This window comes from Penicillium angulare (genome assembly GCF_028827245.1).
Source record: "Penicillium angulare strain IBT 27051 chromosome Unknown utg000008l_segment0_segment0, whole genome shotgun sequence".
Lineage (NCBI taxonomy): Eukaryota > Fungi > Ascomycota > Eurotiomycetes > Eurotiales > Aspergillaceae > Penicillium > Penicillium angulare.
This window is the reverse complement of record NW_026623167.1, coordinates 2,101,319-2,115,922: the sequence shown is the minus strand read 5'-3', so window position 1 is coordinate 2,115,922 and position 14,604 is coordinate 2,101,319. Positions and strand designations below refer to the sequence as shown.

The following is a 14,604-nucleotide window of genomic DNA, read 5'->3' as shown; positions in this document are numbered from 1 at the left end:
ATTCCTCCCCTTATGTGTGCACCTGATTATACCACATCGGCTACAATGCCCTTGGAGAGATCTTCTTGTGCACAGTCTTCAGCTCGCCTGGGGGGTTTCTTCTTTTTGGAGGAACTCATAAAACACTACTTAGGCCCTTAAGGTCATTCACATCCGGACAGAACAAATAATCCATTACACATTAGCTTTGCAGTTCATATACCAATCAGTCACAATGGCGCAGCTTTTGGCTCCATACAACAACTCCATGCGGCTTGGTCAAGGCTTCAACTCCTATACACAACAAACATGCCTTGACCAAGCTGTTCTCCCAGATCCAACCTTCGCCCAGTCCGATGCGTTGAGAAGGAAAGCTGGCGATGCTATTAATAGTCCTCCGGTCAATGTTGATACACCTGCCGCCGCCGATCCTGGCACTGACAGCTCAGTATCTGGAAGCAAGTTACTTGATGATGTCGAATCTGTCAGCGATTCGGGCACTCATGTTGATATAATCGAAAAGGCACGACAGGAAGTTTTGAAAGAGTCCAAGAAGGACCCCAACTCTGGACTCATTGTGCCTTCCTGGGTCAAACCTCAAATCGTGACATACTCGTCGCGTTTTGTGGACAAGCTGAGTGATGTGACAGGTCAGTGGCTTTAAGGATGAAAGAGGTGTCGGACCATGGGTGTAGCGAGCTAACACTTTTGTATAGATGCAATGAATATTTCTGGTTCCTTGTCTATCAAAACCGCTACCATCGGTGGAAAGGCCAATGGTTCTTACGTCGACAGTGACAAGTTCAAGTCCAGTGATATAAATTTCCATCTGCAGGTCAAAGTTACCAACCAGGTCGTTGAACCAGGTAACTACTGCATTTTCAACAAGATTCCTCAAATTCACCAAGAGAGATTCAACGAGATTTACGGAGTAGGTTCCTAGGTTGAGAAGTGCGGGCATTAAACAGAGCATTACTAACCTTGTCATCTCGAGTACAGGATACCTTCATCTCCGGTTGGGAGTCTGGTGGCGAACTGAATGCCATTATCTCAATGAAAATTGCCGACAAGTCCAAGGTCTTCGAAATCAAGGCCCACCTTGAAGCAGAGCTTACCACACCTAGTCTATCTGGTGCTGTCAGTGGCAATTTCGAGATGGCCAAGAAGAACATTACTTCGGATACTGAGACAACCATTGCGGTTAACTGGTCAGGGGGTGGCCGTATCAAGGACCCCACTGAAGACTGGAGCATTTCCAGTTTGAAGAAGGCTGCCGCTGCATTCCCAGATTTGGTTGCAATCACTCCTCAGCGTACTTACGCAATTTTGACCAAATACAGTGCCCTTGAGAGCTTCCATTTGCAAAACCCAGACTTTTCGCCTCTTGACTATGAGAATGCGGGTGTCTACACTGGCTCCTTGCTAGACAACTACATGGATTACAAGTCTCTCTGGAAGCAGATTTCATTTGCATCTTACGAGTTGGAGAGCAACCGTGCCACCATCGACTTGGCCCAGCCTTCTCAGGATGTTTACGATCTAGCCAAGGTCAAGGGTCCACTGCCTCCTGGAAAAAGAAGTGCACGAAAGCTTCTTCAAGCTAGTACGAAGGGAGCCCTTGCAGTTGCACAAGAAAAGGACACACCTGTGCCGTCTAACCCGACGGAAACTGAAGAGTCCGTCCCAGTTTTCCCAGCATCGTTTGCTGGCCTGATCCAAGCTCGCAAGTTGTGCCGCATGGAAATGGCTAAAATCGTCAGTGAAGTTGATGCCGTGGCCGAGGACCCCTCGGTCGCAACTGATGTAACTCGCGACTCATACTTCCTTAATCCATTGATCTTCAAGCAGCTCGTTCCGGTAAGCATTTCATATCCCGATTTGATTCAATTGCATTCCATTTCTAACAACTGTTTCCATTCGATCTAGATTGTTCGCTCTCTATCAGCTGAGAATGCTATTTACGGTGTCAAAGATCCCAGTGCCACAGTCATTCTGGGTTATAACCCTCCTGCTCATACAACCACCGCTCTTGTTCCTGTTTATAAGTTTAACCTCCCCATCGACAAGCAGGACCACCGCTTGCAGGCTTCCATTAGAAAGTGCGCGGCCAAAGCAGAAGACTATCGCGTACATGGCACTGCTGGAGAAGTTGAGCAAGTGCACGAAAATGCTAAGATGTTCAATGCATTGGAGACATTGAACGCAACCTTCTGCCCAAGCAGTATTGGGGTTTGGGCCCAAAATAACATCGTGCAGGGTATCCAGATCACCTACACCAAAGGAGACAAGATTTCCTTCGGAGTATGCAACGATAAGGTTCCAGCCTCTCATCAGCTTAACCTCGATATTAAAGTTTCCGAAGCGGTTGTCGAAATCAACATCAAGACTAGCACTAAGGACAGTAAGAAGTACATTGCTGCAATTAGCTTCGCGACAAATGCCTGTCAACTCCTGGACACCTTTGACGAAAAGAAAGCAACAGCCGAGGACAAAATGGAGACATTCCGCTATGTGCGCTGTGATGACCAACCATGGACGCTGCGCGGATTCTTTGGCTTCGCTGACAACGAGCATCTGACCAGTCTTGGTGTTGTGTGGGGTAAGGACAGCTTCGTCCCCACTCTCAACTCGCTCCTCCCATCACCACTGTGCAGAAATCTACTCGGAATGAACCAGGCTATGCAGAAAGATGTCCTTGGTCACATGGCCCGTTTGCAAAACAGGAACAAATTCATCATGGGCGACTTTGTTGCCACTGGCATTAGCTCTGAAAAGCCGGTCCTCTTCAACGCTCTCACCGATGTAGAGAGTACCTGGACAATCGCCAAGCTTGGCTTCGCCACTGCCAACAGCGGGCCGGGCCAGGGCAAACTTAGTGGTCTGAAGGTCTCCTACACGAACGGTAGAAGCCTGAAATATGGTGCTTATCCCGAGAAAGATGAGGATGCTTCTTGGGTCTGTGAGGTTAACTCACCAATTGTGACGGCAAAGCTTGTCACCACCAAACCCACCCATAACAGCTCGTTCATTAACTCTGTTGAGTTCATACTCGCTGCGGATAACCTGGGCCAGCTCCCTGGATGGCCACTAGATGTTGGAACTGTACGTTTCTTGAGTGATGAGGGTGAGCAGAGCGCGAGTGATTCCCCTACATTAGTGGAGTCTGCACCAAAACCTGGTAAAACTATTTGGTCCATGAAGGGTTTCTACGGCGAGCATAGCTGTGAGCTCATTACTCAGCTCGGTATTGTCTGGGGCCGTTCTTGAAATGTTGGATATAAGCCACATACTAAACATGGTCAATTCTCAAACTGCCCTTTGCCTTAAACAGCAATGTGGTTGGCGCTAGGTACGGGGGCGCATCGCGATTATCAAGAAAAACCCCCATTTTTGAAGATATATCTTCGAGATGTAATCGTTGTTTCTTTTTAAATGATCTCACTAGCATAATCTCCAATAAGGAAAAAAAAACATTTCTCTATTTACCGTTCAAAATGTCTTTCTAGTTGTCCTTCCACTTGGTTTTCTATCTATGCAGATCTTACAATACAGGTAGTAGCGCAAATATCGAATCTACAAAACAATCCAATTAACGTTCACCTCTTTACGCTTGGGCAGATATTCGTCATATCCCCTCAAGGTCAGCACAGGGGGATTCTCGACTTTGATCATCTTCTCAGGCTGAAAAGAGTCCCCACTACCGGTGACCATCAAAAACACACCAAACCATTGACCGCGTCGGTACTGGAGATGAATAGCATAGTACCTCCCACCCACTCCGTAGATAGCTCTGGCCATCTGGGGAGTATGGTACTTGAGCTTGCAGCTGGGTGTGGCTTCGCGAAGAGCAAGCTTCAATCGCAATGTTCAGACAAACGGCTATCTAGGCCTCCTTTTGTCGGAGCAAATATCTCACCGGTATCATGTATGCATTATAATTCTTTCCCCAGTATGCCATAATTTCCCAGTCCCATCCAAATTTTGCCCAAGGCAGCCAAATATGCTGATAGGAAGCATAAGTATCGTAATTTGCTCAGCAATTTCGGACTTGGGCAAGTAAACTTTCAAGGCTTCTATGTTGAGCCGCATTTGCGTGTCAGTTGATACTACCTGAATGCCAGTGGACCTCGGAGGCCTTGACAGCGTTTTTGGTTGAAATTATTCTTGCCGTACAAGTAAATGTGACATGCCATAATAGTTTATGCAGGTTTCTGTGTCGGGTCCAAAGAAGTGACCCGCACATGGTCCAGACGTTTCCTGTAAAGATATCGCCTTCCCTCACTCACCCTCCTCTCCTCACTCACCCTCCTCTCCTCACTCACCCTCCTCTCCTCACTCACCCTCCTCTCCTCACTCACCCTCCTCTCCTCACTCACCCTCCTCTCCTCACTCACTCTCCTACAAAGATACCACACCGCACAGGTGCTCTTCTATCATCATCATCATCCCCTCCGGATCCTCTGACAACCAACCGATCGTCCTGCCTCAGCCTCGCCTTTTACGCAACTCCCATAATTCGAAGTGCCTCCTTAAGACATTAAACAGGTTACAGAGACAACATAAGAGAAGGAAGAACCCTACTTCTAGCATGGTAAGAGTGCCCATGTGGGCCCTTCATTCTTGTTGATTTCCCTTCGCTTCGTTCAATACTAACTCACTAAAGGATTCTCAGGGCTCCAACCACGCGCAAGAGATGCATAGCTCCTCTGCTAATATCCATAAGCCTCTACTCAGTCAAGAGGGTTGCTCACCTGACTCATCACAAATTGACTTGACCTCCGGCCGCCGATTTCACCCTGAAAATGTGTACTCACAACAGTTCAGCCAAGAAGAGATTGAGTGTCCAAATGGAGACCTTGTTTATCTTGCATGCCCCGGATCAAAAGAAAGGTGCCGCGGTTGTGGTATTATTGCGGACTCGTTCCATGCGGACTGCCTTATCATCGCGATTGATGGGGCTTGTTCGAATAATGGCAAGGATGAGGCGCGTTCCTCGATTGGGGTATTCCACGGCTACGATAACGACCTCAATCTATCCCGCACTTTAGACGGCTTTGACCGTCACACAAACCAGATAGCTGAGCTGGAGGCTTGCTTGGCAGCTCTGATTGCTGCAATCAGAATCCAGACAGAGTGGAGCCAAGCAGGCGACCTGCTTGATGCAATTGTAATCAAGTCCGATTCCGAGTACGTGGTACGGGGCCTGACTGAATGGCTCCCGAAGTGGAAGGGAAATGGCTGGAAGAATGCCAAGGGCTTGCCAGTCGCGAATTCTGACCAGTTCAAGAAGATCGAGCTGCTGATTGATTATCTCGAACGGTACATCTCTGTCAAATTTTGGATAGTGCCCCGAGAGCAGAACAAGATGGCAGATAGTCTCGCAAAAGCTGCCCTGAAATAAAAGGAAACTGAGCAGCAGTGTCATGCCATATGGACTATCTCCAGATATCTTCTACTCTGGAACCTGGTGGTGCTACTATGGCCTTCGAGAGTGTTAATGCAGCCCACATAGTGTGCCTTTGATATCATGTCCCTTAGTGCACGATTGATGGACATCGTGATGCGGTAGCTTAGCGAATCCGAATCCGAACCATCCAGATATTGTGAAGTACCTTGTGAAACATATGAGCTATGTACTGTCAGAGCCCTTTCCCTTGAGTAGTCTGCAGCCAATCTTTCACTTCAAGTTTCGAATATTGTGCTTCATACTACTTTACCGTACAATATTCCATTGTTAGCATAAGCACCCGCTAAGGTAAGTGCCAATGGTTCTAAGCTACGCGTCAAGCAATATACTATCAGGACCAAAGTACGTCGCACTAGTGTGATATAAAACCGACAACACACTATATAGTAATTCCTTCATATTATACTAGTAGTACCAAGATATTCTGATAAAGTCATGATTACCTGGGTAAATTTGAAACATGAAGTTTTCACAGATGGACTAAGCTACAATCGAATGAGATTGAATATTTCCATTCCTCTTCATACATCACCGCGAATACTTGAAACATCATAACTTTCTCTACTGAGAAAGACCCCTCTTCACTAGGTAGTCATGGAAGAGTGTATGTATAAAATAATGTACTATAAAACTCCTACTAGTACCTGTGCCTCTTAGAAACGTTAATATTCCTTTGATAGTTTGTTCTTCATTAAGTTGAAAATAGACTGATCATAACTGGGAAAAAGAAAAAGAAAAAGAAAGATGGAACTGAAAACAAAACCAACGCCGAGCTCCGAATCCGCCATCCCATTTAGCTCGAACGTTTACAATACTTATTTCGCCAAGCAACAGCCTTGGGGCTGTGATGAATCTTCAGTGCTTCTTCAAAAATCCGCTTTATCTCATCGTGCTCCTTCTCCTCTCGCTGTTTCCACTCATCTGCGTCTATTTTGCTCAGATCCTCATAGAAAGCTGTACCACGCCAGCCTGGTAAAAACAAAAGCCAGCGACTTGGTCTTATTGTATAGGCGTTTAGGTCATCCCGTCTAACCCGATATTCGATCCCTTTGCTGTATAACAGGCTAAGATAATCATGCAATGGCTGTTCTAATTCAGCCAACACTTTATCAAAGTCCCATTCCACCCTCGCTCGCTCATAGAGGGGTATTCCGGCGCATTTTGGACATTTCATCCAGAAATGATTGCCGGTAGGATCGCGTGAGGAGATATCAGGAAGGCCAATCCATTTGGAATATAGCTTATACTGAGCCTTTAGACATTTATATAGATCAAGGTGAGATTTTATGGAAAAGTAGAGGGAAATTATTCTTAGAAGCTGGCATGTCAAAAAATGACAAGGAGACGAACCGCATAACGCCCTGTCTGCCAACCTGAGGGTCCTGAATACCGAAACTTGGATCTTGAATGCTTTGAAATTTTTGGATCACGCTGCCTCAACTGATCTTTCCGCATTTGCTCGCGCTGGGCTTCAAGTTGTTTGGTTGAGTTTCGGTGAGCTTGACGTCGTAGCTGGTGCTCTTCGCGTCGCCTGGTCGATTTTTTGTGTTATCGAGGCCTATTAGGTCGGCCTAGTTCCTACGTCTCGTCCATTTTGACAGTTCCAAAGTATTTGGCGCGAATATTGGTAAAAAATTCATAATAATGAAAGAAAGAACAACAAGAGCCTAAGGGGGTTTGTCTGCCTGGGATCGCAGAAGTTCCAAAGTTGTTTATGGGATTACGTCATCGAAAATTATTGGCTCTAGTAGATATAATGTACAGCATCTTCCCGTGATATAGAGATAGAGCGCGTTTTGGTCAAAAGCTTCAGGATTCCAAATCCCGAGGACGAGGCAACCAACACAACAGAGAACTTACACCCCGCAAAGGCTCTGTTCGTGATGGTGATGCTTGCCTCATCTGTTGGACCTGTGGAAAGACAGATAGGAATGAACGAAGCCGAATTTGGAAGTGGTATCTAAGGAGATGAATGGTGAGCTTCGAGTCCCTGACTTGACAAACTTGAAGCATTCTCCTGCGAGTCCTGTGTTATTCATGTTATCAATCCTGTCTTCGTTAATCTTCAAGTTCCTGTTATTGATTTGCTGCTTCCATGTATGTCTTGTTTTGCTAGCACTAGCTGCACTAGCATGCTAACATCTTGATTATTTAAATTTATGTTTTAACCCCTAAACCCAAATGTTGTAATAGTGGATCCACCTTAGCGTTTGCCTAGCTGCCTTATCCTTGTATCGTGTGTATTTGGTTTACAGAGTAGTCTTATGAAGCATTTTAAACACTAGGAATTCTCGGCATATAATGTTTTGTTTGTTGGCTTGTCGAGTCTGTACTGTAGTGATTGATACATAAATACCACATTCTTACGGTAGAGCCTAGCTATCGAGAGAACCTTGAAAACACCTTAGTTAAATTCTATCAGTCCCTCAATGTGAGTTCCCGATCTCGTTTCTTATGATTTAGTAGACCTTATAATTATTATGAAATCGGGGTTTTTTTTGGCTTGATGCTGCTATTAAATCCTTGGTGGTAACTCCAGAACCCTTTGTGAGGTAAATCAAACGATTAGGGCTCATCCGAACACAGGTGCAATGGTATTGCTTATCGAAAGGGGCTGGTTCAGGTTGATTTACTAGCTTGGGAACCCTGCCCAAAGAAATGGTAACTTGTAACTCTAGGCTAAACTTTGTACTGATTTTTAACAATAACTTGGTTGGAAAACCATAGGCTGTTTTAAAAATTTCATCTCCTCCCAGTACATCCATTTATGTCACGAAGAGAAGAAAAAAAAGACAACGAAAGAGCCACCAAAAGCTTTGATGACCCAATGATTCAATCTTTTTTTAGCGCCAATTGGAGTGCTAAGATAAAAAGCGACTTTGATATGACGATCCACACTATCAGCGGGATATTTGCCGTGCGCGCTTCCCCGCTTATACGGGGGATAGATGCACCGACACATTTACCATTTACGAATTCCAATTCTCAATCATTGGCAATAAATCATAAGCCCATTTTACCAAAACCCACGAGTACATACTCATATTCAAAATGATCGGTCATCCTCCAATCAACTATTGGAACTATGATCCTACCACAGGCCAAATCGATCTCTCGCGAGGAGCAAAAGAGAAGACTCTAGACCTACAGACAACGACAAATCCTATCCGATTGGACACCAACAGAACAGCACTAGTCATTATAGACATGCAGAATCTATTCTTGTCACCCCATCTACGTCCAGCCGGGATACCAAAAGATGAGCAATCACCTGGACAAAGAGCTGCGAAGGCGTTGATAGACGAAGGACTTTCGGCAGCGAGAACTGCCGGGATCCAGGTCATCTGGTTGAATTGGGGACTTACGGAGGAAGAACTGGAGACTATGCCACCTGGTGTTATGCGGGCATTTGGGATATACGAGACAAAGACAAAGACCTCAGCAACAGCTGATGCCTCGGTCATAGAGGATGAACCTCCAAATATGCTGCGAAGCAGGAATCCGAACGTCTACAAGGGTCCTGGACAATCTCTTGGGCTGATAACCCTGGACAATGAGATAGTAGATGGTGGAAGGATGTTGATGCGTGACTCATGGAACTGTGCCCTCTATCCACCCCTAGAGAAAGAGTTTCTCAAAGGTTCTGCTCCCTCTCCAGATCATCCCGATGCAAAAAAGGATATCATCATAAACAAAAATCGAATGTCGGGTCTTTGGGGCTCTGATCAGGAGTTGGAAAGGTTTTTGGAAGTGGAGGGTATTACGAGTTTGCTTTTTGCGGGTGTTAATCTTGACCAGTGTGTTGGAGGGACGCTGGTTGATGCATTTAATAAAGGGTATGATTGTATTCTGTTGAGAGATGCATCTGGGACAAGCTCGCCGGGATTTTCGGAGCAAGGGTGGCATTACAATATCCAGAACTGTTGGGGATTTGTGACGACTTGCAAAGCTCTGAAGGAGGCTAAATCCAGCTCATGAATTCAATTAGTACCTAAAGCGGTATCTGAAAGGAAACATGTTTTGTATAGAATTGACAATACTTGCTTTTTGAATTGCAATTGAACTTGGAATAATTTGGGAGAAAACGTATGCTAAAATCCCAATAATTGTTGCCGAATCAAGCGAGCTCTCGTACCTGCTTCTAGGTATGCGAGTACCCGTCGCAGTAAGCTCGACTGCAGATCTGCGAGCAAATTTAATCTAGTGGGCCTCTTTTATTATGAATGAGTTATTGTCGCAATATCATTCGCGCGGATGTGCTCCGCAGGAAACTACATGCTGGTGACTTGCAGCATACGCTATTTACGACAGAGATACAAAAAAACCGAGCTTGAGGGAAAGATATTGCAATATTTTAAAACGAATTGTATTGTTTTTGAAAATGAAGTATCGTGTCGTAGTCTTGTTCAAAAGTGTTCCTGTACTTTTAAGATCATTAGCAACGATCCAAACAAAGTGTTGAATAAAAAAACACGGTGATAAGCTTCATCAGATAGCAGTTGAACAATGAAATTCTTGTCCTCATAATTACTCAGAACAGGTCTGTGTGAAATCGCATATCATCATTGAAGCGGGGAGGAAGAAGGCATTGAAACTCACATTATTAGTTGGTTGCGACTCGAGTTGATATTATTCCAACTCAAGTCGCAGATTAGGGTGCCAATGATGATCCCGTACCTTTCAACGCAATGCTGGTTCAAATAAAAGATCCCAGCGTTGCATGGAAGGGCGTGAGAAGATTCATCACAGCTACCTGCAGTCTTGATTGAAACCAATGGCGAGTGCCGCGATAGAATCAATCGCCATCAAGACCAATTGATCAAGGACACACATGGTGACAACCCATTCTCAATTCTCATCATTTGAGAAATCCAGAATATTCAGGACTGAATTTTCTGAGGAAGATGAAGAACAGAAGAAATAATGGGCAGAGAAGAAAACTTAAATAGGAATGGGTGGATCCCTCCAAGTGGACATGTTTGCAGTGTTTGTATGGACAAACAAAAAAAGTGATGAGCGTCACATTTTCGCCGAGCTCGTTTAGTTAGTGCTGAGAGTCAGTCATTTGTGATCAAATACCGATTCAGAAGTAAGATTTTGGAATTGAACAGGATTCCAGAAAAATTAAAATCAAAATACTAAAGTTTTCCAGATCATGGCCGATGTTGAGATCCCCAGACCCGAGGAGCCACAAAGTGTGTTGCAAAAGAAAACAGCCCACCTTTTTTTCTACTGCAAGACATTCCAAGCTGACAGTTTTCGATCGGTAAAAAGCTCCTAGAACTCCTCACCAGGGTGTTCGCACCAATGGTCGTGCTTTCAACTCCGCCAATTGGCGTATGAAGGGCGAAGAAAGTCCCCAGCCCGCATCTCCCTCCTCCCCACGAACCAACACCTCTCGTTCTGCCTTTAGTCGGCCTGGATCCCATGTCCCTCAAGCGATCTCCGATGGCCGTCGCCTGTATGTCGGTAACATGCCGTACACAGCTAAGCTGGAAGATGTGCAGGCACTCTTCACCGCCGCTCAATTCCCCATGTATGGACTCTCTAACCTTCTACCGGCGAGTTGGCCTTGTTGAGTCTAAGTCTGAAACTTGATAGCGAGCGTATCGATATTGCCATTGACCCATTTACCGGACGGAACCCATCGTACTGCTTCGTCGACCTGAAAACAAAGGAGGATGCGGAGCGCGCCATGACCGATTTGGATGGCAAGGATATTCTGGGCCGTCCCGTTAAGATCAAGCCTGGTGTCGCCAAGTCTCCAGCAGAACGTGCCAATGAGCAGCAGCAGCAGCAGCAACAACAGTCGCAGCAGCCACAACAGCAACGATCACCGTTTTCAATGGACCGATGGCGTCGTCAGGAAGGCGAGAGCCTTGCCAAAGCCAACAACTTCGATTCTAGTAAACGCGTATACGTGGGTGGATTACCGCGTGTGGCCGAGCCTGAGGATTTGGAGACGAAGATCAAGGTTTTCTTCCAAGGATATAATGTGTAAGTCGAGTTCTTGTGGGATTGGGATTCGTAGATGGTAGACCAGTATGTACTAATCTTTCTCATAGGGAGAATGTCAGCAAGCTGTTCACCCCACACCCAGCTAAGAGATTCGAGCCTGGCGAGCATTATTACTTGTTCGTGGACTTCAGCAGTGTCGAAGAAGCTCAGCGGGCCATGGACACCCTCAGCGGCCAACAAGGACCATGGGGTGGACCGATCCGCGTTCAGCGGGCGCGGGGCACAACGACCAAGCCCGAGGAGCGCAATGGAGCAGAAAACGTATAGAAATTATGATCATGATGGGATGATAAGAAGTAGCTTAAGTTCATATAGACGAAACACACAAAATAAATGAGATCAGAAACCGGGAAAAAGTGCAGGAAAGTCAAGATTGTGGTGTAAATTGAATCAGCGAGAATCGGATGACGTTAGTTATCGATAGTGGAGCCCCAACCCACTCCCCAATGTCCAGACTCACCGCATGATCAACTCGTTTTTTCCCTCTTCCCTTCTGCATTGACTCTTGAGTATTATTTCTACTTGTTCGAATTTCAGTCGATCTCCATCTGTCCGGGGAGAATCCCACCATCCTTCCTCTATCTGCCGGTCTTCATGCTCGAGTAAAAGCGCCTCTTCAATTACTTCAAGTTCCTCCGACGGGTCGGAAAGCTCTCCCTATTCCTCCCGAACCTTTACAATTCGACGCCATGTCTTCAGGAAATGCCGTGGAAATTGACCTGCGGCATAAGGGATACATTGCTAGCGTAAGTTGTTTCATTATCTTCTGGGGGGCATATCTGCCCCTCTTTTCCCCCTCCCTCTAGTCCTCGGATCGGATCGTCTCCTTCGAATGGCGGGGGATCGGGATCCCTGCGCCCCTCATTCTGCCTCGGTCCAGAGTCCTTTTGCCCGATGATATGCGCTTGCTTCTACCCCAATGGTTCAATACTGTATTATCTTCTGCTTGATTCGATCCTCGGGGTGTATTGTACCAATCCATTGCTATTGATTTTGTATTGTGCTTGTCAATATGGCGGTCAAATGACCCCATATGTATCTGCCATTGACTCCCCGAATTACATTGTCGTCGATAAGACCCTTATATCACCGCTGGATATCATCATCTGATCCTCTTTTGATCTCTTGACACGCGTCTGTGCTTCACCTTATTTATTATTTTCTTTCTTGCACACGTGCCCCTTTCCCTTTTGCATCTGTCTATTCATTACCTCTGTCCTTTCATCATGGCATCTAGCTTACCTCCTATCCAGTCCGATGACTCCAAAATATGCGTGGTGATGGTTGGTCTCCCTGCACGAGGCAAGAGTCTCATTGCAGGGAAAGGTAAGATCCTCAAAGCTCAAGTGTGGCTGTGACTTCGAACGTATATCTAACTTTGAACAGCCATGCGATATTTGGCTTGGGTGGGAATCCCTGCCCGTGTGTTCAACGTCGGTAGCTACCGACGAAATAACACCCCGCAGCCACAGGCGACCTTCTTTGATCCCCACAATGCTGAGGGTGAACGTATGCGCCGGGCTGCCGCGGAAGGTGCCTTGTCCGATATGCTAGCATGGTTCCAAGCAGGCAAAGGAACAGTTGCGATCTTAGACGCGACAAATTCCACAAAAGAACGCCGCAAGTGGATTCATGAGCAATGTACTGCGGCAAATGTCGAAACGCTTTTCGTTGAATCTATCTGTGACGATGAAGATTTGATTATGACGAATATTCTAGAAGTGAAAACCACTTCGCCGGATTATAAGGGTCAAGACCCTGAGTTGGCCGCTTTGGACTTCCGAAAACGCATTCGTAATTACGAAAAGGTCTACGAGACGATCGATGACGGCGAGAAGCAATACACTTACGTTAAGCTGATCAATGTTGGATCGACTGTCATTATCAATCAGATCAAGGATTACTTATCCAGTCGCCTGGTATATTACATTCAGAACTTGCACATTAAACCACGATCAATCTGGTTATCTCGAGTGAGTTATATTTCCAAGCAAACAGACAACATAGACATAACAATAAAGAGCCCATTCTAACATAACAAATAGCACGGTGAATCGGAATACAACCTGACTGGACGTATTGGTGGAGACTCTAATATTTCAGAGCGCGGTGAAGCATACGCTAGTGCACTACCAGAGTTAATGCGCAAGTCCGGAATCCCAGAAAACACCAAGATTGTAATCTGGACCTCTACCCTTCGTCGCACCATCCAAACAGCCCGCCACCTCAAAGCCGAAACAAGCTTCGAGAAACTAGAATGGAAAGCACTAGACGAGCTGGACTCTGGTGTCTGCGATGGCCTGACCTACGAAGAAATCGCCGAGAAGTACCCTGAAGACTTCGCCGCCCGCGACGAGGACAAATACAATTACCGCTACCGTGGTGGAGAATCCTATCGTGATGTCGTCATTCGCCTTGAGCCCATTATCATGGAACTAGAACGCAGCGAAAACGTCGTTATCGTCACCCACCAAGCCGTCCTACGATGCATATACTCTTATTTCATGAATGTTCCTCAAGAAAAGTCTCCGTGGATGGAAGTTCCATTGCATACACTGATTAAACTTACCCCTCGCGCGTATGGTACAGAGGAACAACGCTTCAAGGCGGATATCCCTGCTGTATCTACGTGGCGTGGGAAGGGCACATCAGCGAAACATCAGGATTTTCCGGCGGATGGACATGAAGAACTTGGACAAAAGTAGGGGTTTAAGAGGACTTGGTGCATGATTGGCGTTCCAGTTTGACTCTATGTCGGGGTTTATGTGGCTCTGCATAACAATTTCTTTTCTATTTCAAGACGCGTTTTCAGATACCAAAAAATGTTATACTGTAGATATTTTCTTCTTTTTATCAATATAAATAAGTATAATGACGTTTGGTTCAACATCTAGCTCTCTCCTTTCACAAATACTACATACTATATTGCACATGTGGGGGTAAAATGACATGAAAGGCATATACTAGTCACCCCGATAAATAATCCGACATGTGCGCTCCTTATACTTTGAATGCGCGTTTAACATCATATTACACCACACGTCTTTCCAATGGTTTTTTCAAACATCGGTCTAATCGTCTCTCGTAGTAGTACCTTCACTAAGGCTTGAATACTATATTATACCTAAGCTCTGAGGTGT

The 14,604-nt window shown here is 45.7% G+C and overlaps 7 protein-coding genes across 7 annotated transcripts; 6 read left to right on the top strand and 1 right to left on the bottom strand.

Moving 5' to 3' along the window:
* Positions 1-214: 214 nt before the first annotated feature.
* N7478_011446 (uncharacterized protein) lies at positions 215-3,246 on the top strand (the record flags this gene model as incomplete). Its single annotated transcript, XM_056927660.1, has 4 exons — positions 215-629; positions 696-910; positions 979-1,836; positions 1,906-3,246. The coding sequence occupies 4 exons, from the start codon at positions 215-217 to the stop codon at positions 3,244-3,246; spliced, it is 2,829 nt and encodes a 942-aa protein (XP_056774708.1).
* Positions 3,247-3,552: 306 nt separating this feature from the next.
* Positions 3,553-3,777, bottom strand: N7478_011445 (Heterokaryon incompatibility; the record flags this gene model as incomplete). Its single annotated transcript, XM_056927659.1, has 1 exon — positions 3,553-3,777. One exon carries the CDS (start codon positions 3,775-3,777, stop codon positions 3,553-3,555), a length of 225 nt encoding a protein of 74 aa, XP_056774707.1.
* Positions 3,778-4,672: 895 nt separating this feature from the next.
* N7478_011444 (uncharacterized protein) lies at positions 4,673-5,380 on the top strand (the record flags this gene model as incomplete). The annotated part of the gene is made up of 1 exon (XM_056927658.1): positions 4,673-5,380. The coding sequence occupies one exon, from the start codon at positions 4,673-4,675 to the stop codon at positions 5,378-5,380; it is 708 nt and encodes a 235-aa protein (XP_056774706.1).
* A 3,117-nt stretch (positions 5,381-8,497) lies between these two features.
* Positions 8,498-9,424, top strand: N7478_011443 (cysteine hydrolase family protein; the record flags this gene model as incomplete). The annotated part of the gene is made up of 1 exon (XM_056927657.1): positions 8,498-9,424. One exon carries the CDS (start codon positions 8,498-8,500, stop codon positions 9,422-9,424), a length of 927 nt encoding a protein of 308 aa, XP_056774705.1.
* A 1,177-nt stretch (positions 9,425-10,601) lies between these two features.
* Positions 10,602-11,731, top strand: N7478_011442 (RNA-binding protein; the record flags this gene model as incomplete). The annotated part of the gene is made up of 4 exons (XM_056927656.1): positions 10,602-10,641; positions 10,721-10,982; positions 11,048-11,443; positions 11,512-11,731. The coding sequence occupies 4 exons, from the start codon at positions 10,602-10,604 to the stop codon at positions 11,729-11,731; spliced, it is 918 nt and encodes a 305-aa protein (XP_056774704.1).
* A 422-nt stretch (positions 11,732-12,153) lies between these two features.
* N7478_011441 (uncharacterized protein) lies at positions 12,154-12,414 on the top strand (the record flags this gene model as incomplete). The annotated part of the gene is made up of 2 exons (XM_056927655.1): positions 12,154-12,210; positions 12,271-12,414. The coding sequence occupies 2 exons, from the start codon at positions 12,154-12,156 to the stop codon at positions 12,412-12,414; spliced, it is 201 nt and encodes a 66-aa protein (XP_056774703.1).
* A 276-nt stretch (positions 12,415-12,690) lies between these two features.
* On the top strand, positions 12,691-14,169 carry N7478_011440 (bifunctional nucleoside/nucleotide kinase/histidine phosphatase family protein; the record flags this gene model as incomplete). Its single annotated transcript, XM_056927654.1, has 3 exons — positions 12,691-12,790; positions 12,851-13,437; positions 13,510-14,169. 3 exons carry the CDS (start codon positions 12,691-12,693, stop codon positions 14,167-14,169), a joined length of 1,347 nt encoding a protein of 448 aa, XP_056774702.1.
* Positions 14,170-14,604: the final 435 nt, after the last annotated feature.